This window comes from Babylonia areolata, chromosome 8 (genome assembly GCF_041734735.1).
Source record: "Babylonia areolata isolate BAREFJ2019XMU chromosome 8, ASM4173473v1, whole genome shotgun sequence".
Lineage (NCBI taxonomy): Eukaryota > Metazoa > Mollusca > Gastropoda > Neogastropoda > Buccinidae > Babylonia > Babylonia areolata.
Window position 1 is genome coordinate 17,323,948 of NC_134883.1, and position 25,836 is coordinate 17,349,783.

General features: G+C 40.7%; 1 protein-coding gene across 1 annotated transcript; it reads right to left on the reverse strand.

Annotated features, from left to right (window-relative positions):
* Positions 1-955: 955 nt before the first annotated feature.
* Positions 956-24,317, reverse strand: LOC143284590 (peroxisomal acyl-coenzyme A oxidase 1-like). The gene is made up of 15 exons (XM_076591412.1): positions 24,155-24,317; positions 20,268-20,424; positions 19,586-19,740; positions 19,010-19,117; positions 18,229-18,348; positions 16,855-16,970; positions 14,561-14,730; positions 13,362-13,524; positions 11,391-11,581; positions 9,282-9,452; positions 7,836-7,941; positions 6,835-6,987; positions 6,203-6,273; positions 4,650-4,785; positions 956-3,160 (listed from the first exon to the last, which is right to left on the reverse strand). The coding sequence occupies exons 1-15, from the start codon at positions 24,309-24,311 to the stop codon at positions 3,083-3,085; spliced, it is 2,052 nt and encodes a 683-aa protein (XP_076447527.1). The 5' UTR covers positions 24,312-24,317; the 3' UTR covers positions 956-3,082.
* Between the last annotated feature and the right edge of the window lie 1,519 nt (positions 24,318-25,836).

Sequence of the window (25,836 nt, forward strand, 5' to 3'; positions counted from 1 at the left end):
GTATGTAAAGCGCTTAGAGCTAGGTCTCTGACCGAGGATAGGCGCTATATAAGTATCCACATCAATCAATCAATCATCAACATGCAAAATACTGACGTGGTGACACCCTTCACCTGTCTGTCCTGCTGGTGCCTTCTCAATGAATACAGCCACTTCTTGTTCTACACAGAGAACTCCTGAATTCACGGGCTGCAACTTCCACTTTCATTCATATGTAAGTGAGTTTACAAGCTTAAACATTTTTATCCTGCCATACAGACAGCCATACTCCATCTTTAGCTACCCACCTGCTGTGCCCATCATAGCAAACTAGGACTGTCAGGTCACCATGAGACAGCTACAAGAGACAATAAAAGAACTACAAGAGGCCATACTTTGCTGCTGACCATTGAGATACATGACCTCAGGCATGGCGCAGACAATGTAAAAGTTGCAGCTGTTAACTGGTGCACTGAGTGATCACCCTAATGGAGCTGACTGCAGTGTAATGCTGTGTGTGCACTGCTCACAGGGGAAACGATATTGGAACTGGAAACAAAATCAGATAGACTTGGTGGCAGACAGAGCAGGCAACACAAAGAATGAGTAGAAAAGAAATATTATTTCCAGCAAATCTTTCTCTCATTCACAAGTCACACACACACACACACACACACACACACACACACACACACACACAGACATACTGTCCATGCAGTCGTGGACATCAGCACTTACATACATACACAGACATACAAACAGAAACTTGTGAACACATACCAAGACAAACAAAATTAAAATTAAGAAAACACACACACACACACACACACACACGGACACACACACAGAACCATCTAATAGCACATAAGAGAAAAGACAGAAGAAACAAACAGAAGAATGAGAGGTGAACAGACACACAGACAAAGCAGCATTCAGATGCTGCATCCACTCTGTACCATACACAAGAAGTCAGATATCTATACCAGTAGCAGATGTTCAATATTTTGCAATAAAAGAAAACAGCTGAAAAATGGTCATACCACCAAAGCAACAATGGAAAAAAAAGAAGAGTTAAAAATGTTAATACAATAACAACTAATCACTGATTAAATATAACTGAAAATACTGAAGGTTTTTCCATGCTTTAAAATCATATCAGAGAATATTAAGACTGAATAAAGATTTACAACAACATCAGTTTCATTTATCAAAAGTGTTAATAATAAAAAAGAGAAAGAAATAAAATAATAAATTCTGTATATATCATTCTGTACACACACACACACACACACACATATATATATATATATATATATATATGCAAATCACATGCACATATGTGCTTTCAACAATTTTAAACAAATCCACATCCAATAAGCCCATGAAACCCCTCAGAGAATCCTAATAAATCAAATGAAAGCCCCTTTGAATTGTAAAAATATTCACAAACAACTCCAGTGGATCAGAAAAGAAACACCAAATAAAATCATATAAAGAAGGTGGAATCCAGCAGCACATAAAACATGGTGGAGATGAAGTAAAAAAAAACAATAAGTAAACAAAGTACTAATTTCATAACGTATTTCAATAAACCAACAAGTGCAACAACGAACAAAAAGAAAAAGAATATAAAAAAAATAATCAGTAAATAAAAAATAAAAAACACTAGCGATAAGGGAAATTTACAAAGATCATACACTCAATCAACATATATGCATATTCATGACTTTACAATAGTTCTGTAAAACTATGCAGCCGCTCTCATGCTTCCTGAGTTTTTTCTGTTACAAACAAACAATGATGAACTACCGCTCATGCAACGATTCAACAACACTTTCTCTTCAGAATATGAAGAATTTGGTCTGATAAACAAGAAAATGAAATCCAAAGAAAAACCTGTGTAGGACTTATTGAAAACTGTCTTCATTGACAACATGCCAGCCTTGGAAATGAGTTAGGAATTTTACCAAGACAAACCGAAAATTCTTAATGATAAGCAAAATTAGCACTTCTAAAACTGCTTATGCAATCCTCTTCTTCTTCTTCTGTGTTCACTCGTATGCACACGAGTGGGCTTTTACGTGTATGACCGTTTTTACCCCACCATGTAGGGAGCCATACTCCGTTTTCGGGGGTGTGCATGCTGGGTATGTTCTTGTTTCCATAACCCACCGAACGCCGACATGGATTACAGGATCTTTAACGTGCGTATTTGATCTTCTGCTTGCATATACACACGAAGGGGGTTCAGGCACTAGCAGGTCTGCACATATGTTGACCTGGGAGATCGTAAAAATCTCCACCCTTTACCCACCAGGCACCGTCACCGTGATTCGAACCCGGGACCCTCAGATTGACAGTCCAACACTTTAACCACTCGGCTATTGCGCCCGTCGCTTATGCAATCCAACCCAGGTATTCACTTCCCCCATCAACGGGAACTTACATGGTGGTGTGGGAGCTAGTCTTTCAGGTGGGCTGACGACACAAAGGTGCTGTGTGAAATCACTTAGTGCACATAGAAGAGCCAATGGCAAAAAAGAGTTGTCCCTGGCCTCCCTGGCCAGTCTGTAACAAATGCTGACAGGTAAACAAACACACCTGATCCTGACAGAAATAAGGCACTGAAAGTATGCAGATGTGCTCTTCCATGAAAAGAGGCCTGACTTTGCTTTCAAACAGAGATGTCTATGGTGATGGGAAAGTGATACAATACAATGAATTGCAAGTATGCAATATAATAAACCGAAGGTTCTTTTTTGGTCCAATACAGGTGTTTCGTGTGGGTGTGTGAAAAAACAACTACTGCAATAACCAAAACATTTAATCAAATAATAACAATAACAATAACAGAAACTATTCATCATGAGCTCCCAATGACCATTTTTTATAAAACAAAATAATGTTTTAAATATCTCATCACTCCATCCCGAATTCAACACTCCAGATAAACTGAACTTCTTCATGTTTCATACAAACATGTCAACCCCTCACAAGTGGAGAGAGATACTCTGGCAGCATGGCTTTGCTCTCAATATCACAACCGTATAAGTTCAGCATCACACAGGACAGGACAGCTCAGGAGGAACAGTGGTGACAGCCATCACAACTTGGACAGCTGTCCCTGTCTCTGTCCCTCTTTGATCAGACCTCGCAGGTACTTGTGGTAGGCCGGGTGGACCTGCAGGTGGGATAGGACATAAGGGTAATTATAACAATAACAATAAATCAAAAGGATATTTGATACGCCCAATTTCATGATGCAGAAGCGCTTGTCGTTTACAATGAAAAATACAATGGCGTATGCATACTAAAAACACACCTGCACACACAAATCCTCCCGTTCCAAATCCAACCCACAAACCCACACCCACTCCACACAAGACAACAACAGTGATCTTTCTTTTTCTTTCTTTCTGCTTTCCAGGGCTGCAATTCTGAAGTTCAGTTGCATGTAAGAGTCAAGCTTAATATGTATGACTGTTTTTAACCCAGCCATTCAGGAAGTTATACCATGTTTTCAGGGGTGTGAATGCAGGGTATGTTTGTGTTTCCATAATGGGCACAACACCAACATGAATGACAGGATCTTTAACGTATATATACATATTTGATGTTCATAGGTATGAACTGAAACAGGAGGAGGATAATGACGATTATAGCACCAATGATGAAGGATTGATCCTTAACTGTCTTAAGTTTCTGTGAGAAATTTGAGGTACACATGCATAAAACAAAGATGATGCTAAATATGTCCTTTACTCAGTCTGCAATACATCTGTTGTAATCGGGTGAACTTGAGAGGTACTATACAACAATCACAGTCAACAAAAGCTATGCCCCCAACACATACACACACACACACACACAAATAAACACACACACATGAAAACACGCACACACGTTTCTTGCATCTGTGGTGCTCACGTAACAGCTGATCATATACCAACTTGCGATACTTAATAGTCCCACATCCCTGAACTGAAATCATCTTCAGTGTTGACGATCTTCAGCAGTCCATTGCTAATGTATGACTTTTTCAACTCCTTGTTAAACAGTCCAGTTGGTTCACTGTTATAGTTGTTAGTTTTTCATTGGAAATATGTTACATTGTTATGTTGTTGTTGTTTTGTTTTTGTTTTTTAAACAAAACTTAAATCAATCATTTTCTATATGTAACACACACACACACATGCGCACTCGCGCGCACACACACACACATCTTTCACTTACTTGCATGCATACACAATAATTTCCCCGCCCCCGCCACCCATTCGATTTTTTTCCTACCCTTGTCTAATATCACTTACAGTGAAAAGACATTAAACTAAAGAATGAACGAAACGCACACACACATGCACATTCACACCACATCACATGCACACGCTCACACGCACATACCTGCACACACACACACTACATCACCTCCCCCTTCACACACACACGTTACACCACCTCCCCCCCACACACACAATACACCAACTACCCCCCCCCCCTCCCCTTTCCACTAAACACACACACATTACATCACTTCCCCCCCACACACACACATACTACACCACCTCCCCCCACACACACACGCAATACACCAACTACCCCCCCTCCCCACTAAACACACATGTTACACCAACCGCAACCCTCTCCAGACACCACATTTTCACAAAACCAACCTGTGACTTGTTCAGGGAACTGTTCTGAGCCATGGCGCAGAGACGTTCATACACATTGCCGTCATAGCAACCCAAAGCAGAGTGCAGACTCACATCATGCAGGTCAAACGCATCCACCAGGGGCACCGCATCACGTCTGGACACAGAGACACCAGTCCCTCTCAGCTCTTCTCAGGAGTAGTTTGATTTTTTTTGGAGCACTTTTAATTTTTTAACAAAGAGACACCAACTCCTCTGAGCTTTTTTCTGGAGTACTTTCATTTTTTTAATTAGCACTTTTAATTTTCGAACACAGATACACCAACTAGTACCTCTAAGCTCAGGAATTTTTTTTTTTTTTTGGGGGGGGGGAGCACTTTTAAATTTTTTTATGAACACTCAGACCCTCAGTGACAAAGTCAATTCAGTTTTCGGAGGCTGACAGTTATTTACAGATTAGGCCTGTTTTGCACTGTGCAGTCTGCTTGTGCTCTGCTTGCATTTCTGCCAACACCAGTAGCATGACTCACTACCCACAGCTGCACTCAGTGTACCATGTGTGTCGCAAAACTACCAGGCTGCTTCCTACAAGAAAGTATGAGGGTGACCCAAGCAAGATGAAGATAAACTTGAGAGAACAATTTTGACATCAGCGTAACACTGGAACCACTGTGACCAGTTGTAGCAAAATACAACAAAACTGGGGCAGTCGGCATCACTTAAAAACCAGTCCCTCAGTTAATGAAGTAAAACACATCCATCTTAAAACCACAAATCAACTATCAGTCAGCAGCAGTGGCTATTTCCCGTGAACCATCTCACTTCTTTCACTTGATGTCGGGTGATGGTCTGGGTGTTAGCCTTCAAACAAGACAACAAACCAAAAGTCCTGTACCACAGCCATGTACTTAACATGTAAAGAGTCCATGATCATGAGGAGTCATCTCTAAAAACTAGTCTATCAAAAACATAACAATAAAAAATTCTCTTTATTGTCCAAAGTCTGTTGTAAACAGCACCCAGTGCAAAAGAATGTACAAACTATGAACTTTATAATTCAATAAAAATCAACTTTTCTGTCCCAGAGTTTTATCACATTTCATCATTTTGTCAGATCTGTAACACATGAGTATATGCCACATATTCTAAAGCTGTTGTTCTTTTTATCATCATGAGTTAACTCTCTCCATACGAACGGCGAAAGAGACGACGTTAATAGCATTTCACCCCAATTACCATCATCAAAATATTGCATGCGGAAGGCTCTTATACTTAATAGGTGAATGTTGACAAAGAATACCACAATTCTGACGACAGAAGCTAAAGCTTGGATCATTCAGACACCCACTGGACATCTGAGGGGTCTGTGTAGAGGAGAAGAGAGGACTGGCTGTACTGAGTGAGTTAAGACATAGCACAGTACATTTGTGGAGACCTAGGCTCTGACACGCAATGGACAGACCTGGAGGAATCTGGTGATCAGCCCTTCAGTGCTGCTCCCCAATGACTCTTCACACCGAGCTATGGGAGAAGGAGAAAAAATATGTGCACAACTTCAGAGCTCCCATCCTTACCGAACAGCGGCCATCACTTGCAGCTCTGCCTTGCGGATCAGCTCCAGTTCATCAGGTGACAAAGTCTGCGACTGAAAAATTAGATATCACATCAAATCATGTAACATTAGAATAAAAAAAGAATTTAAGAAAAAAGAATTTGATGGAATAGAATTTTGAAAAAAGATCACAAAGCAGAAAAAGAAAACACATCTTCTTTTAAAAAGAATTATTTTCTCCCCTAGGAAAATAGCACCACAGACATGAAAAAAAACCCCAACAAAAAAAACACCATTATATCTACATGCACACACATGTATCCACTTCACAACCCCCAAGACCTCCCTGAACCTAAGAAAACACAATATATACCTATATATCTATATCTGTATCTATCTATCTACCTACTGCCACATCAATAAACCCACTTACACACGAGACACAGCACCCACACTCATACACATGCACACACACACACCCTCACTCACACACACACACACAAACACACACATACAACACACACACACACACATACACACCCCACCTCATCTTACATCAATACAATCAGCTATCCTCTTCCCTCCCCCCCCCCCCCCCCATGTGCATCCACTAAATATACACCTCCCACCCCCACACACCCCTACCCCACTTACTGCCAGAAAGTTGCCAGCATTCTGCACAATGCCGTGCAGAGCGTAGAACTGACAGAGAGAGTTGAGGACGGCTGTGACACCAGTGCTGGCCGTTTTGCTGAGCTGTCTGACCTCTCCGATAAACGCCTCCACCACATACACCTGACTGTGCACCTGAACATAATTGTATCACCTGTCATCTCTCCATTAATGCCTCCACTACAAACACCTGACTGTGCACTTGTACATGATTATATCACCTGTCATCTCTCCACTAATATCTTCACCATGTACACCTGACTGTGCACCTGTACATAATCGTATCACCTGTCACCTCTCCAATGTCTCCACCGAGTACACCTGACTGTGCACCTGTACATGATTATATCACCTGTCACCTCTCCAATGTCTCCACCACATATACCTGACTGTGCACCTGTACATGATTATATCACCTGTCACCTCTCCAATGTCTCCACCACATACACCTGACTGTGCACCTGTACATAATTATATCACTGTCATCTCTCCAATGTCTCCACCACGTACACCTGATTGTGCACCTGTACATAACTGTGTCACCTGTCATCTGTCCGATGTCTTCACCACATACACCTGACTGAGCACCTGTACATAATTATATCACCTGTCATCTCTCCACTAATATCTTCACCACATACACCTGGCTGTGCACCTGTACATAATCATATCACCTGTCATCTCTCCAATATCTCCACCACATACACCTGACTGTGCACCTTTACATTATACCACCTGTCATGTCTCACTTAATGTCTCATGCACCAGTGCATCATTATATCATCTGTCTTCTTTCCACTAATGTCTTTACCATATACACCATGTAAAGCAATGGCTTTTTTGTCAGGAATGCATCAGACTTGTGAATCCTGGATGTAAACTGTACAGAAAGTCTCCAGCACACGGAAAGCCCCCATAGCCACATGAACACACACAAAAAAAAACAATTTAAAAAAAAAAAGACCCACATGGTATGTACTTACAGTGGCAGCCCGAATGAGGCCGACCATGTTGTTGTTCCAGGCGACGTGTTGGGCTGTTCCTTCCTCCAGCGCCACCTGCAGTTGTCGGGCTGTTCCCGTCACGATGCTGAAACACGAGGGACAGATACGACACATGATAAACAATTCCTGTCACGATGCTGAAACAGGAGGGACAGACACCACACAAGATAAACGATTCCCGTCACAATGCTCAAAAAGGAGGGACAGACATGACACATGATAAACGATTCCTGTCACGATGCTGAAACAAGAGGGACAGACATGACACATGATAAACGATTCCCATCACGATGCTGAAACAGGAGGGACAGACACCACACATGATAAACGATTCCCATCACGATGCTGAAACAGGAGGGACAGACACCACACATGATAAACGATTCCCGTCATAATGCTGAAACAAGAGGGACAGACATGACACATGATAAACGATTCCCGTCTCAATGCTGAAACAGGAGGGACAGACACCACACAAGATAAACGATTCCCGTCTCAATGCTAAAACAGGAGGGACAGACACCACACAAGATAAACGATTCCCGTCTCAATGCTAAAACAGGAGGGACAGACACCACACAAGATAAATGACCTCTGGAGAAGGAAGGTGGCAGAATGGTTAAGACGCTCAGCTGCCAAGACAGAGAGTACATGAAGGTGTGGGTTCAAATCCTGCTCTCGTCCTTTCTCCCAAGTTTGACTGGAAAATCAAACTGAGCATCTAGTCATTTGGATGAGACAATAAACCGAGGTCCCGTGTGCAGCACGCACTTGGCGCACTGAAAAAGAACCCATGGTAACAAAAGTGTTATCCTCTGGCAAAATTCTGTTGAAGAAATCCACTCTGATAGGCATACAAATATAAAAGCATGCACTCAAGGCCTGACTAAGCAAGCTGGGTAATGCTGCTGGTCAGGCATCTGTCTAGGAGATGTGGTGTAGCGTAAATGGATCTGTCTGAATGCAGTGACACAAAACTGAAACGGTGACAACGAAATCTACTTGTAAAATACCACTGACAACAAAGCATCGCTGTCAACATGGTGGGGTAGAAACGTACACGTCATACATGTAACAAAAAAGAAACCCACTCATACATGCGAGAGAACACAGGATTTGGTTGCAGCCCATGAGCTCCGAAGGAAAGGAATATCTGATAAATGAACATGTCTATGTTGGCTGGAACAACTTTAAAAACAACCACAGTAGTCCCAAAGAACTTCTACTGTTTTCTTTTAGTAACTATTTAATTCTACTTTTAGTTGGGTTTTTTTTTGTTTTTGTTTTTTTTTTGTTTTGTTTTTTTAGTAGTTGTGTAGTTTGGTCGAGTTTTCACACAGTCATTTTACAAGGCAATACAAAATGAAAACTGAAATACCCACTCCCACATGCATACACATGTCAGCCAATTCTCCTCATTCCTACCTGAAGGCCATACGCTGGTACAGGTGCAGGAGCGTGTCCAGGTTAAGACAGTCAGCCACACTGCCAATCATCAGGTGAGGCGTGTCGTCACCTGACTGCTGACGCAGGTACTGCACAGCGCTGGACGTGGGCTCCCCCACCACCGCCTTGGCAACCTGCTTCATCAGGTACCTGCCCACAGGTAACACAGCACACAGGTTAATTCTTAATTGTTGCTTATAGTCCAGCCGACCGCACAGGGCCATATCAGGACTATCAAACCATACAAATGTTCAACTGCATCAACACAAAACTGTCATACACACAAAAAAACCTACAAGATAAACCTACAAAACAAAAGTTCATGACACATTATCCTAACCATTTACTTCCTTATGGCAAATAAGATAAGGCTGTGCTGAGGACGCCAGCCATTCCTCTTAATTTACCATCCCCAGACTACATAAAATCATAGAAAAAGGTAAAAAAAATAAATAAATAACAGTACATCAAAGCCAAACAAAAAATACATAAAAAAAGGTCATACAGGCAAACAGCACTGCACAATGGACAGCTAGTGCCCATTCCAGTGTTTACAATATCACTACCTAATCGCCAGAGCAAAACAGCACAGACAGTGCATCACAGACTGTGGAAAAGAGAAAAAGGTTGTCAAGGCTTGTTTGAAAAACGAAAGGGGGAATGGACTGGGAAGGCAGAAAAAGGAGACAACAGTGAAGGCAGAAACAAAGAGAGCGACTGAAAAGAGCACATTTCTAGCACAGAATTTCCAGAAGGCGGGGATGCTATTTATACTGAAAGACACCCTGCATCCCCACAGGAGGACTGCCCACATGCGCCACAGCCCAGTGGTTAACCCTCTTACAGTTACATAACTCACAGCCCAGTGGTTAACCCTCTTACAGTTACATAACTCACAGCCCAGTGGTTAACCCCCTTACAGTTACATAACTTACAGCCCAGTGGTTAACCCCTTACAGTTATATAACTCACAGACCAGGGTTAACCCTCTTACAGTTACATAACTTACAGCCCAGTGGTTAACCCTCTTACAGTTATATAACTCACAGCCCAGGGTTAACCCTCTTACAGTTACATAACTTACAGTCCAGTGGTTAACCCTCTTACAGTTACATAACTCACAGCCCAGGGTTAACCCTCTTACAGTTACATAACTCACAGCCCAGTGGTTAACCCTCTTACAGTTACATAACTCACAGCCCAGTGGTTAACCCACTTCCAGTTACATAACTCACAGCCCAGTGGTTAACCCTCTTACAGTTACATAACTCACAGCCCAGTGGTTAACCCTCTTACAGTTACATAACTTACAGCCCAGTGGTTAACCCTCTTACAGTTACATAACTCACAGCCCAGTGGTTAACCCTCTTACAGTTACATAACTTACAGCCCAGTGGTTAACCCTCTTACAGCTACATAACTCACAGCCCAGTGGTTAACCCACTTCCAGTTACATAACTCACAGCCCAGTGGTTAACCCACTTCCAGTTACATAACTCACAGCCCAGTGGTTAACCCCCTTACAGTTACATAACTCACAGCCCAGTGGTTAACCCACTTCCAGTTACATAACTCACTAAGAATTTCTTCCTGGTACTCATCTTCACTTGCCCTCTTTCCAAGGAAATCAGGGTAAGCCAAGAGCAAAGAGTGTTATCAAGTTGCTGTTTACAACTGAGCAATCCTACCTGGCAGAGGTATTAATCCGTTGTTACACTTTGTTTCACATGTGAATGTGTGTGTTCAATGTGCATGTGACATGCAGCTGTCCACTCTCCTTTTGCATAATCAAGGTCAAATCACAGACCCCATGTTGTTAGAAAATAACTGTTTGCTAACATGACGCACATGTGCTTCTGACTGCTTCTGTCACATGCATAGCACGTATACCACACATACTGACATGCGAAACAAAGTGCAACAAGTGATGAATATCTCTGCCACATCTATCAAAGGCAAGCACACCCACACACAAACACAAGTATATGAAAAACTATTTTCTCTGATACAAAAGCAGAAGCATCCCTGACATCAGGAGAATCGCCCCACACCAGGGAACATAACACTGCAAACACACACTGTCATTACCTGGCCGTCTGCTGATACAGTACAGAGTTCTCTCCCTCCACGGTGACCAAGGGGAGAATACTGTTGCACAGAAGCCCGATGCCCCCAGACAGCAGGTAGCCGTGACCACCACAGGCCTGACGACAGATCTCCAACATCCGCACCGTCACGTCAGATGTGTAGGCCTTCACTGCTGACGTCTGACAGTGAAGCTGCAACAACGGTCTGCCTGGTCTGGGAACTTATTTATTCATCATACAGGTGTTGTGATGCATGATATCCATCATGAGTGTTGTGTTGTGTGTGATCATTTTATGTGTGTGCTTGGAATTTATTAATGTATCATACAGGTACTGTGATGTATGATATGTACAATGAGTGTTGTGTACTCTGAATTCATCTATACATCTTATAGGTATTGTGATGTAAGATATACATATAATACGCATTGTGTTGGTTGTAATGATTCTCTGTGTGTATCAACATAAATTAGTGTCTGAGGGTTTGGTTGGTTGTCTGTACAGGGTCATGTGTGTAAGCTTTCACTTTAGTGTTTAAATGCAGGTCTTATACATCATGTTTTACACTGTGAAGTGCAAATGATAATGCTTTACATGGAAAAGGGCAACACAATTTCTGAAATATATTTACAAATGAAAGAACAACAGAAATTCTGTTCACATTTAAACAGTGAGAAATACAGAATGGACAGCTCAGGAGTGATCAGTAAACACGAAATACAGTTATGCACTGAAGGATAGCATCAAGGTCAATTCAACATCAAATCAACGTTCCCCTCTTTCTGCAGCCCCACACCCCACAATTTCAGTGGCCTCTCCCCATGCTGCACATCTCTGAGTGCCCAGGTAACTCCACACTGGAGGGGGGTGAGTGGGGGGGATAGGTGAATAAACTGCATTCACACACACACACACACACATACACACAGACTATTCATGAACATTTAAGCTTTAGGCATTTTTATTATTTTGTGCGTCGTGTGTGTGTGTGTGTGTGCGTGCTACCGCACCTGATGTAATTTCTCTTTATGAGATAATACAATCATTCCTATCTTCTCTTAATCAATGTATAATATAATACATCCAATGTTAACCTTGATGTATTCCAATATGTTTATAATAATGATTAAGTATGACATTTTGATTAACTCAATATATACAATAATTTTTACATGAATTTCTTATACTGATTCTTTTTAACTGTGTCATGTTTAATGTTTTGTGTTGAGTAATTGTCTACGGGTTTTTTTTGCCGCACCCGATGTAATTTCTCTTAATGAGATAATAAAGTTGTTCTTATCTTATCATATCTTATCTGTCTGCATCTGTTATTATATCAAATGACAATTCTTCTGCAGTGATCAAAGACAGTTCTGCACTGGACCAGAGCCTGAGTAGCAAACAGAAACCACTTTTAAGTGTATGACTTGTTTCTGTGCTGCTATGCAGGTTGCCATACTCTGTTTTCAGACGTGTGCATGCTGGGTGAGCAAGAGTGTACACATCAAGGAGGTTCAGAAAAAATCTCAATCCTAGGCCCAACAAGTGCCACAACCAAGATTCAAGCACAGATTGAAAATCCAAAGGTTTGACCATTCGGCTGTTGAGCCCATCATTTACCTGTGTCACATCAAGTAGTAGTTCTTTTTTATGTATTTATTTATTATTTATTTATTTATTTACTTATTTCTTTTTATCTTTTTTTTGCTTTTTTTTTCTTTGTGTGTGTGTGTGTGTGTGTGTGTGTGTGTGTTTTTGTTTTTTTTTGTTTTTTTTGTTTTTTGTTTGTTTGTTTGTTTTTTGGGTTGTTTTTTTTCTCAAGGCCTGACTAAGCACGTTGGGTTACGCTGCTGGTCAGGCATCTGCTTGGCAGTGTAGCGTATATGGATTTGTTCGAACACAGTGACACCTCCTTGAGCTACTGAATTTGAAAACTGAAACATCAAGCACTGACAAACACAGCGGGCCTTACCTCCCCTAGCTGCGATGTGTTGCCGGCCATGATGTCGGAGGACACCTGATTGTAGAACCGCTGCAGACAACGAAATGCCATCAGGAAGGCGTACGCCGAGGCCAGCGCCGGTAACACCTTGTACTGCTGGGACTGGTAGTTCAAAACCTGTTCTTCTTTGCCCCTGAAATGCAAGACAAAAGTTTCACTGTCTTTTTTTATTTCAATCATATATTAGCTTTTTATTTTTGGGTTTTTTTTGGGTTTTTTTACGGATTTAAAATGAACAAATATTATTCAAACACATCAAGTGAATCAGGTATACTCACATATGAGGTATTTTTTTTAATCTCTCAAAATCAGATGAAGGGGTACATGAAAAATGTGTGTGTGTGTGTGTGTGTGTGTGTGTGTCTGTCTGTCTGCCTGTGTCTCTGTAACCGTGAGTGTCTGTGTTTGTGTCTGTGTGTTTGCATGCATATAATACAAATATGAACATATCTGCATCAGTGCCTGAACGAATCAAACATACATTATGGAACAGATGAGCCTAGGCGGAATTCCTGAACAAACAGTTCAGGGGTAATGCAACTGAAACAATATGCAAGACAGTACAGAGAAAAAATAAAAGAAGAGAAAAACCCAAGACAGCAAGTGTCAGACAGATGGAGCCACACAAAAACCCAAGACAGCAAGCGACAGACAGATGGAGCCACACAAAAACCCAAGACAGCAAGTGACAGACAGATGGAGCCACACAAAAACCCAAGACAGCAAGTGTCAGAAAGATGGAGCCACACAAAAACCCAAGACAGCAAGCGACAGACAGATGGAGCCACACAAAAACCCAAGACAGCAAGCGACAGACAGATGGAGCCACACAAAAACCCAAGACAGCAAGTGTCAGACAGATGGAGCCACAAAAAAAAATCCAAGACAGCAAGTGTCAGACAGATGGAGCCACACAAAAACCCAAGACAGCAAGTGTCAGAAAGATGGAGCCACACAAAAACCCAAGACAGCAAGTGTCAGACAGATGGAGCCACACAAAAACCCCAGACAGCAAGCGACAGACAGATGGAGCCACACAAAAACCCAAGACAGCAAGCGACAGACAGATGGAGCCACACAAAAACCCAAGACAGCAAGCGTCAGACAGATGGAGCCACACAAAAACCCAAGACAGCAAAAGAAGAGTGCAGACAGGTGGCGCCACTGACCCTGGCTGAAGGGAGCTCTGGCGGCGGACAGCGCTGTACCTGACGGCAGTGGTGACCCCGTCACTCAGTGCCTCATACGCCCAACGTGTGATCTTCACCCGCACCAGCACCATGGTGGCGTAGTTGGCTTTGTCCACCCCTTTGGAAATGAACCGCCCATCCCTTGTCACCTGCCACACAGTGTGTGTGTGAGTGAATCTTTGTCCACCCCTTTGGAAATAAACTGCCCATACCCAGTCACCTGCCACACAGCGTGTGTGTGTGTGTGTGTGTGTGTGTGTGTGTGTGTGTGGTGTCAAACTGTGACTGTCAGAACAGCAATGAAGACAGCTGCTATCCCCACAATCTGGCAAATGCTGTCCTGACTATCTGGCAGCTGCTGTCACTAGTATCTGGCAGCTGCTGTCACTGTCACTACTATCTGGCAGCTGCTGTCACTACTACTTGGCAAATGCTGTCCTGACTATCTGGCAGCTGCTGTCACTAGTATCTGGCAGCTGCTGTCACTAGTATCTGGCAGCTGCTGTCACTGTCACTACTATCTGGCAGCTGCTGTCACTAGTATCTGGCAGCTGCTGTCACCGTCCCAACTATCTGGCAGCTGCTGTCACTGTCTCAACTATCTGACAGCTGCTGTCACTGTCACTACTATCTGGCAGCTGCTGTCACTAGTACCTGGCAGCTGCTGTCACTGTCACTACTATCTGGCAGCTGCTGTCACTACTATCTGGCAGCTGCTGTCACTGTCACTACTATCTGGCAGCTGCTGTCACTACTATCTGGCAGCTGCTGTCACTACTATCTGGCAGCTGCTGTCACTGTCACTACTATCTGGCAGCTGCTGTCACTACTATCTGGCAGCTGCTGTCACAACTATCTGGCAGCTGCTGTCACTACTATCTGGCAGCTGCTGTCACTGTCACTACTATCTGGCAGCTGCTGTCACTACTATCTGGCAGCTGCTGTCACAACTATCTGGCAGCTGCTGTCACTACTATCTGGCAGCTGCTGTCACTACTATTTGGCAAATGCTGTCCTGACTATCTGGCAGCTGCTGTCACTGTCACAACTATCTGGCAGCTGCTGTACCCACTATTCGGCAACTGCTGTCCTGACTATCTGGCAGCTGGCAACTGCTGTCACTACTGTCTGGCAACTGCTGTCCTGACTGTCTGGCAACTGCTGTCCTGTCTATATGGCAGCTACTATCCTGACTATCTGGCAACTACTTTCCCTACTATATGGCAACTGCTGCCCTGACTATCTGGCAACTGATTTCCTGATATCTGGGCCAGAATTTGATTACAGGTTTTAGGCTTCATGTCATCATCAGTCATTAATACATACAAACTTGAAATGACACATCAATGTGGCAACCAGTCAGTCACTTGACTCATTAACTTTTCATAACACTGGTCATACTAAAGGGCTTCTGTAGGTTTATCTTATTCTCCTGCAGAACAATCAAGATTGCAGTTTAAAAATAAGACAAAAATATAAATGTAGTCATTACTCTTGTTGCTCTGCAGTTCAACATCTAGCAGAGGCGACACTGAAAGACATTTCAGAATGACTGAGCTTGAAAACGAAACAATGTTTACACAGAGGAATCATTGCTTGCATATAGTGAAAAGCAGTGGAATACAGTGCCAGTTTAGCTTTTTACTTTTCCCGCCAGTCTCATAGACTGAGGATGGCTTTGACACATGTAGAGCATTTCGCCATACAAAATCATCATCTGCATCATTTTTTTTCTTTTCTCAAGGCCTGACAAAGCGCGTTGGGTTACGCTGCTGGTCAGGCATCTGCTTGGCAGATGTGGTGTAGCGTATATGGATTTGTCCAAACGCAGTGACGCCTCCTTGAGCTACTGAAACTGAAACTGAGAAAGATCAAATGAGAGTAAGAACAGTTTCAATCTCTTTCATTCTACAAGCATCTGGAGAGTTTGAGTATGAGAGACTTCTTCAGAGTTCCTGAGCAACTTGTGTGTTTACATTTACTTTTACAAACCATTTCACATTCCAACTAGTGTAAAGGACAAAGCGCAAATTCAATTACAAATTTGGGAGTGTGGGGTGGCCTGATAGGGGTGCTGTAGTGGATAATTAGGGGTTGTTTTTTCATGACCAATTTAATTAAGAAAATGCCCTATTGATTTTGTGGTGAACCAGTCAAATGACCCAAAATTAAAAATCATTTGTTTCTTAACTGATCTCTTTTAGAATTATCTGCCCCCACCTCCACCCCCAGCCCCACAACAACAACATTTTTTTTTTTTTAATCAAGCTCACCTCTGCGTTTTTCATCAACATATTTTCCCTTGGAATGCGAACATTTTTCAAGATAAGAAAACCATTGTCGATGCTGTTCAACGCCATTTTAGGTCCAATATCTCCCACTGTGATACCTGAAATTTACACAACAAATATCGAAATTATTGTAAAACTGTTATGACAATGCCAAACACCCACACATGTAATGAAATTTATCAGAGAGTATGTTTCACCTTACTATGTCCAATGCAAAGCAGACAGAAAGAGAGAAGAAGAATGAAGTAAAGAAAAAGAAAGGGGAAAAAAACACAGAATAATTCACTTCTTACACCAGTACTGCTAAACACTCAGTTAAACCCTCCCACTTTGAAAGAAAAAAATTCAATGGTGATGAATGGGGATGACAAATAAACACCACTCTCAAGTTTTGTACAGCAAATATACTACGTAATGTATCATTTCAACATCAATATCAAAATGCCACAAGAAAATTTTACACAGCAGATATATGGTGTTTCGTTGAAAGACCAATATCACAACACCTGAAAAAGAAATGAAATTGTGAAAGGGAATACCTGGCAATACCCTAAGACAGCACAAGACAGGTGAATGGCAAATGTGGAAGCACAGAACACAAGAGAACACAAGACAGAAGAATGGCTATACCCAGGTACTGCCAGGTATTCCCTTTCATAAGACAGCACAAGACAGGAGAATGGCAATATCTGTGGAAGCTAGCTGAGACAGCACAAGACAGAAAATGGCTATATCTAGGCATGCTAGCTAAGACAGCACAAGACAGAAGAATGGCAATACCTGTCGAATCTAGCTAAGACAGCACAAGACAGGAGGCAAGCAATATCTGTCCAAGCTAGCTAAGACAGCACAAGACAGGAGAATGGCAATACTTGGAGAAGCTAGCTAAGACAGCACAAGACAGGAGAATGGCAATACTTGGAGAAGCTAGCTAAGACAGCACAAGACAGGAGAATGGCAATACCTGAGCATGCTAGTTAAGACAGCACAAGACAGGAGAATGGCAATACTTGGAGAAGCTAGCTAAGACAGCACAAGACAGGAGAATGGCAATACCTGAGCATGCTAGTTAAGACAGCACAAGACAGGAGAATGGCAATACTTGGGGGAAACAAGCTAAGACAGCACAAGATATGAGACTAGCAATATCTGTCGAAGCTAGCTAAAACAACACAAGACAGGCAGCAGTGGAGACCTCTGGTGGTGCCAAAGGACAGTAAGTTAAGATCAATCACGCCACCTCATTTCAAATATAATTATACTGTCCTATCTACAGCAAGACTTACAGGCTTGAGATGTGTTTCTAACATTTTAGAATGACACAGAATAAACTAAATATAAAAAGAAAAACATCACCTGGCAATGGAGTGTGATCCTTCAAACTCCTGAGCGACACAAGGAAGGGATGTAACCCACACTTCTCTCCCTTCACCACCAGTTGCGCCAGCACTATGGCGGAGTTTGACGACTTGCCCACTGTAAAACACACAGCTATGTATCAGACATTTGCATCATTTTAAGCACAGGAAAATTTCCAAGAACAATTCAAAGTAAGTAAAAGTTAACATTCCTCTTTCATATCAAATAAGCTATAAATCAAGAAATTTTACTGTGCTATAGATATGTAATAAAAAATTTAAAAAACAATTTTTATTTTACAAAATAAAAAAACAGTACCACTTTTTTGAGACAGGCACAAAGATCTGTGATTCAGTGGTGATAGTCCATGCATATGTCCAATAATGGGAAAGAAACAGAGAAAAGCCATGTCTATATGCCCAGTAATGGGAAAGAGAGATAATCCATGTCTATTCATCTAATAATGGGAAAGAAACAGATAATCCATGTCCATAGGTCCAATAATGGGAGAGAAACAGAGATAATATATGTACATAGGTCCAATAATGTGCAGGATCAGGAAATAGAGATGATCCATGTCTATGTCAAATAATGGGAAATAAACAGATAATCAATGTACATAAGTCCAATAATGGAAAAGAAACAGATAATCCACATACACAGGTCTATTAATGGGAAAGAAACCGAGATAATCCATGTACATAGGTCTAATAATCGGAGAGAAACAGAGATAATCCATGTGCACAGGTCCAATAAAGGGAGAGAAACAGAAGCTTACATCCACCGGGCCACCATTTCATGGAGGTAATGGTGGGACTGTTCATGATGAACTCGTCTCTCTCGGGGTCAAACGTGGCTGTCGTTTCTAACTCCATGATGTTGGTGCCTGCAAGGAGAATGTTAGGCTCTCTCAGACATGATCATTTCACACACCAACATAATCATGTCACAACAAAGCCTGACCAGCGTGTTGGGTTTAATCGAAGGTCAGATATCTGCTCCTTGAATTTTCTTTCATGTTCAAAGCACACACACACACACACACACAGACAGACACACACACACACACACACACATGCACACACACATACAACACACAAATCTTACATCACTCAAAGTGAAAGGATCTTAAAGAAAAAAATTGTGTGTGCATGTCTGTATTGTGGGTACTGTGGGAGCTAAAGAACATTGGAATGTGCATGTATGTATATAAATGTGTGTATGAGTGAGTGAGTGAGTGAGAGAGAGTGTGTGTGTGTGTGTGTGTGTGTGTGTGTGTGTGTGTGTGTGTGTGTGTGTGTGTGTGTGTGTGTGTGTGTGTGTGTGTGTGTGTGTGCATGAATAACATTCGTACCATGTCCAAGTTCTGTCTGTGCGTACGTGCCGATCCATTCATAGCGCAGCACCTTGGGCAGCCACCTTGCCTTCTGCTCATCTGACGCCAGCCGCTGAATGGCAGGCACGAACATGGTGTGGTGAAGGGCCATGGCCATGTCATGATTTGCTAATCTGTAGTAGTAACCATCAACAAAGAAAAAACAAAATGGATGGTTCATGAGAATTCTTTCAACAGTATAAATATAGAATTAGAAAGCAACATGATCTGATTTTCTGATACTTAAAGTTACATTTGGTAGGATATTAAAAAGAAGATGGTCAGACCACGTATATTTTCTTAGTTTATTGAATACTTGAACACTCGTGTAACTAATTTTTTAGCTATTTCTGCAGAAGAAGGAATTAACACAAAAAGTATTCATGTTTACTGATCCTAACGAACACAAGGAAACAAAATCTGCCAGGTCCAGTTACTTCTAAAAGCAAAAAAAAAAAAAAAAAAGTACCTCATACTATACTGAATCAAGATCTGGATAAATACACTGCTAAAGCCAAGGATTGACTATAACTGCAAACCTGACTTCCCCAGTTCACAGTGAAAGATACGGGCTTTGCCTGGGCCAGTTTCACACGTACAACTACTTATGGCGTCTTAATTGATAGGCAAAACTGCACAGCAGTGTCACATGTGATCATACCGCTGGGCCAGTTCAAAATCCTCTTCACTCCAGTTGTATGTTCTTGACCACTCAAAGAGTTTGACACTTTTCAGAACAGCTTGTTCGTAGGTTTGATCCCTCTCCATCATCAGCCGGCTGATATCGCGAAATATTGGCTCGCTGTATAGAAGGTTCTCTGGAAAATGCAAGTAAACACAAATTTTGCATGCTAATAAAACATATGATTTACACACAGTGACACACACACGTACATACACACACACACACACACACACATATATATACATGTGCAAAAATGCATGTGTCCATACTATTCAAATCAGCATGCACACACACACACACACACACACACACACACACACACACACACACACACATGTAGATACACACACATAAACACAGTATTCATGCATGCCGTTGTTTATATGACAAAGGTGATCAACGTAAGTTTCATGCTTATAATTATATAAAGCTATCTGTGAACCAAACAATTTTTCTGGTACTGTTAGTAATGAGAGTGGTCTCAGGTACTTTAACTAGTTTAAAGGCCCCCACTATCTACTGCTAGATATATGGGGAATAAAGGTCATACTGCCTAAAACAGTGATTAAAACTGAAAGAAAAGAATTCAGTGTGACAGAGGATTAGCAGTTAGAATAAGCATTATATTTTAATGTCATGTTGTTTGTTAATCCTTCCAAACACAGCACCTCATAGAAATTGTGCTGTCAATTTACACATTACTTCCTGAGAACAGGAGAAAGCTTTACACTAAGTGACAATAGTTATGCCTTAAGTAATTTGACAATTCTTGCTGTTATCTAGCTATTCTTATCTGTTAAATCTGTGCAAATTGCATACTGAATTACCCAAACCATGTTTTATTACAGTTCTAGTTGAGGGAAAAAATGTCATCACAGGCTGCTATTCACATTCACTCATTCCACAACAGGCTTTCACTTTATTTTTTAACCTGCCATTAAGGCAAGCATATTCGATTAACTGGGGGAAATTAATTCTGTCAAGCACCTTCCACTGGCGATATTCAACCTGATTCTTCCAAAACTTACTGGAAGCGTCAGTTAAGTTCCTTTCAAGACTGAATGATCAATCCATTGCCTTATATTGCAAGCTACTGCACATCAAGCTTAGAAACCGTTTTCTTGAATTTAGAAGGAAAACATTTCTTATCGATGCACAAATTATAAAGATATGTCAGAGTATCTACAATAACAGGGGAAGAAAGCTTTAATATCTGTCCGTCTAAACCGTCCAAATCTCGTGTGCCAGACTGTTTTAGTTGTGATAGGCTTTGACATACATCCAAGACAGTCATTGGTTGAAAACTAAATGGAACATGAATTTTCTTTGAGTCAATATACTGTTTTAGAATGGTCCTATCGCTTGGTATAATTTTTTCAGCAATGGTAGCAAAATGATTATTTAACTGATTTGCTGTTACATCAGTGATGCTTTGTTGTCTTTTTCCCACATGTTTATTATTCAACTTGTTGATGGCTTTCCAAATTAGACGAGAATCTATTGCATTTACTAACATTTTCTGAAAATAATTATATTTTGATTTACATTTCATGGGATTTACTTTATTTCTTTGTTTCTTATATTGTTCATTTGATCCATACATCTTCAAATAATCTCTATAATGAATTTCAATGTCAATTTCTTTTGTTATCCATGGTGATTTTGTTTCTTGTCTAACTCTTTTCCTAATAAATGGTGCATGTTTGTTATATACAGAAGAGAATGTATTTATCCCAAATTTGACAGCTTCATCAGGATCTCTTAACTGATATACATAATCTAAAGATGAGTTTGCTAAATCCAAGAGAAAATCATCATTTTTGATAGTTCTTAAAACTCCTATATAATATAGTTTTATGTCCTACCTTTGGAATTTTAACACGATTCTTAAACCAGGTGAGACAGACTGGGAAATGATCACTACTACCACAAGGTGGAACACATACCTCTACAATGTGTTGTTTTGTGGGTGTGTAGATGTGATCTATTAAGGTATTTGTGTTTTCAGTAATGCAGGTTGGTCCATCAATTAATTGTTCTAAACCATGAATAATTATGGTGCCACTTTGGTTTGGGTTTAAGCAAATCTATGTTGAAATCACCTAGAATAATAGTTTCATAATTTAACATTATCACCTCATCCATTACTAAACTAAATCTATCCTCCCGTTCTACATTTTCTGATGGATTTCTGTATACAAACCCCACTATAAAAGTATTATTACCATTAATCTTAATATCTACCCAAACTGATTCTACATCATAAACCTCAAGACTGTTTAATCTCTTACATCTTAATGTGGAAGCAAAATACAAAAGTAAACCAGTAGTTTTGGGCTTAGTTGGATCTGAGCAGATAATTTGGTACCCTGGCATGTACATATCAGCATCTGTTATGTTAGAAGAGAGTCAGGATTCAGCAAAACAGAATATATGAAATGGATTTCCACTGTTATGAAGAATGGTTGCTATATTGTCCTTCTTGTTTGTTGCATTGTTTATGTTTAAATAACCTATGTGGAGTTCTTGCTTGGTTGGCCACAAGTCAAAAGTAAACAACATGGTTAAATTATTTGGGAATATAAGGATTAAAGAGCAGTTTTAATTTAATTTAAATAACAGGCCTTTGAGGGAAAAACAACAACAACAAACAAACAAACAAACAACAATATTATCTTAGCTGACCGAGTTGACAGATTATATAAATACAAACTGACAATGTATTTGCAAACAATGTCAAACGATTTTTTTTTAAGTTAAATTCAAATAGCATAAACTTCACAGCTCAGTAACAAGCTATTTCAGATTACCTGATGCAGTTTGATTTAAACACAATTAAGCACAATCACACACATGCACAAAATGTCAATCTAAATTTACAATGAAGTAATGTGAACTTGGGAAGACAGCCTAAAATGAAAAGGAGAATCGATAATTCAAAAGTATGGAAACAATGTTAAACAAGAGAGGCAAGGCCTTCAAGACTCACTTGTGATACACTGAAAAAAAAAAATCGTTAAAATGTGTTCTGTATTTGTTATTATAAAGCTTCACGTTAAAAAAAAGAAATGAAAAAAAGTCCTAACCAAATTCGATTTAAGTCCCCTACTGGCCTAGCATTAATTACAGAGTAATTTCCCTTTTTTACTATCTGCACCAAAACGTTTGCAAAATAAATAAAACTTCCATGCTTAGCAAAAGAAGTTCCTGTTTGAACAAAAAATGATAATAATGACTGCTCTTGTTGTTGGTCAGAATATCAGATCAAAGTGCCAAGTTTAGAGAATACAAAAAATATAAATATAACAGTAAATGCAGTTTGCATATAATTAGGCTTCATTTTTTTTTTTTTTTTGTGCCCATCCCAGAGGTGCAATATTGTTTTAAACAAGATGACTGGAAAGAACTGAATTTTTCCTATGTTTATGCCTAATTTTGTGTCAACTGACAAAGTATTTGCAGAGAAAATGTCAATGTTAAAGTTTACCACGGACACACACACACACACACACACACACACAGACAACCGAACACCGGGTTAAAAACATACTCACTTTGTTTACACAAGTGAGTCAACAAAATACAAACAACTGGGGAATGTGTATGATGATAAGATTATGCACCCAAGTCATCTGCTTGGTGATTGCTGGGATAATGTCTAACGAACAATGTACACTGCAATAGTCAACTTGATATTCTGCTATGAATATTTTGATGTGCTGCGATGTCATGTTTCGGAAATGTGCATTTCGCTACTGAGGGCTTGTATTTCATTTGCTGTAACCTTTGGACCACAAGACAACACAGCGACATGTCACACAGTGTGAACATCACTGATCGCAACAAAACACAACAGTTCTTACCCAATTCTTTTCGACGTTTTGTCTTCTCTGGACCTCCATCAATAACATGTGTCAACTCCTGCACGTTGAAACTGACCAATTTTCTCTCTCGTGCCAAATCAGCATTGACTTCTTTGCTTGATATTCCGAAGGCATCGGTGTTTGATGCGGCCGCCATTGCTGCTTTACTTTCAGAGCGTGACAATTTTTAGTCACGTGATGTCCTTAATTGGAAGTTGAATGAGTTATTTCAGGCCACTGGGAGTTCATGAAAGGTCAGGTGGCTGACCTTTGTCGCGAGGTTCATTTCGGGTCAATCTGCTGGGCAAGGTACACACAGAGATCGACAGGAAAGTACTTGGTGTATTGGATTAGGTTTAGTGTCTGTGTATTATATGGGTAGTAATGTGATCACAGAGAACAAAATCCCTATCACCCCGGCCCAAGTCCTCATTCTTGTTTGCGATACGCAGTTGTCAATAAACGTGTTACGTGCGGAAATTCGCGTTCGTTCATCATTCAGATAACGCAGGTGTCTATAGTTAGTTGTCAGTTATATACATATCGGTTCGAGTCATTTACATTATTTGTGTGTGCGGATGCGCGCGTTCCGTGATTGGACTGAGACAGATCGAGAGACTGAGATACACACGGCCGAACGAATTTCACCTCAGTAGACATACTGACAGCTTGTGAATGTACCTATATGGGACTCGTACCCGGTCATAGTGTATCGTGTCTGCCGGCGCAAAACAAAAAAAGAAATTATGGACATATACTGTGTGTGTCAGTCGAAGTCGAAGTGAAAGTCGAAATATTTTAATTGTCAGACCACAGATCCATAACAATGGAGTTCACAAGGACAAACAGAATTAATACAAGGAAATGAATATTAGGACAATCATTGAACTACATGGGCATCGATAACGATTCTAGGGCATTTGCTCGTAATGAAAACTGACGCCTTGAATACAAACTTGCATATACTAACTTGGCACTCAGTCTCTCACTCCGCACACAAGATAACAACACTATGGACATCTTAAATGCACTTGAATGTTTGTGAAATTTAAACTGAGAACGCAGGGAACAGTACTTAGGGCAGACGTGACCAAAAGAAAATGCATTTTGGTTTCCGGAGTGTCATCACAAAAAGGACAATTCCTACTTTGCCCATCATAGTTAAACTGCAAAAAGTGTGAGCGCAAGTTGGACATTCCAATTCTAAACCGCGAAAAAACACGGCGCATATTTATACATTTGACATTGTTCAAGTAAGGTTTAAGTGACAAGGATTGGTTGTAAGCTGAATACACATCATAAAAAGCGTGAGACTGGAGAGCTGAATGTCAGTCTTGAGTAAAGCAATCAACTAGACGCTGCTTAAATTCAATCATAAACATTTTGACATTACCAACTGACTGAGCCTCCCAAACAACACAAAATCCAAATTTATACAAAACATTTCTCACAGAGCAAGCCCAAGTACAATAATTATGACTTTGCAATGATAACATCATATTATAAGCTTTCTTAGGGAAACAGTCATTATCCATAAAGACAACACGAAGCCAAAATTTAATACACTTGGAGTAGGTGGTCACATACAGGGGATAGCGACCAAGTTCACCGTAAATCAAGTGTCTTGGTGCTCTCTGACTCACGCCCAAAAGACGCTTCATTGCAGACAAGTGCACCCCGTT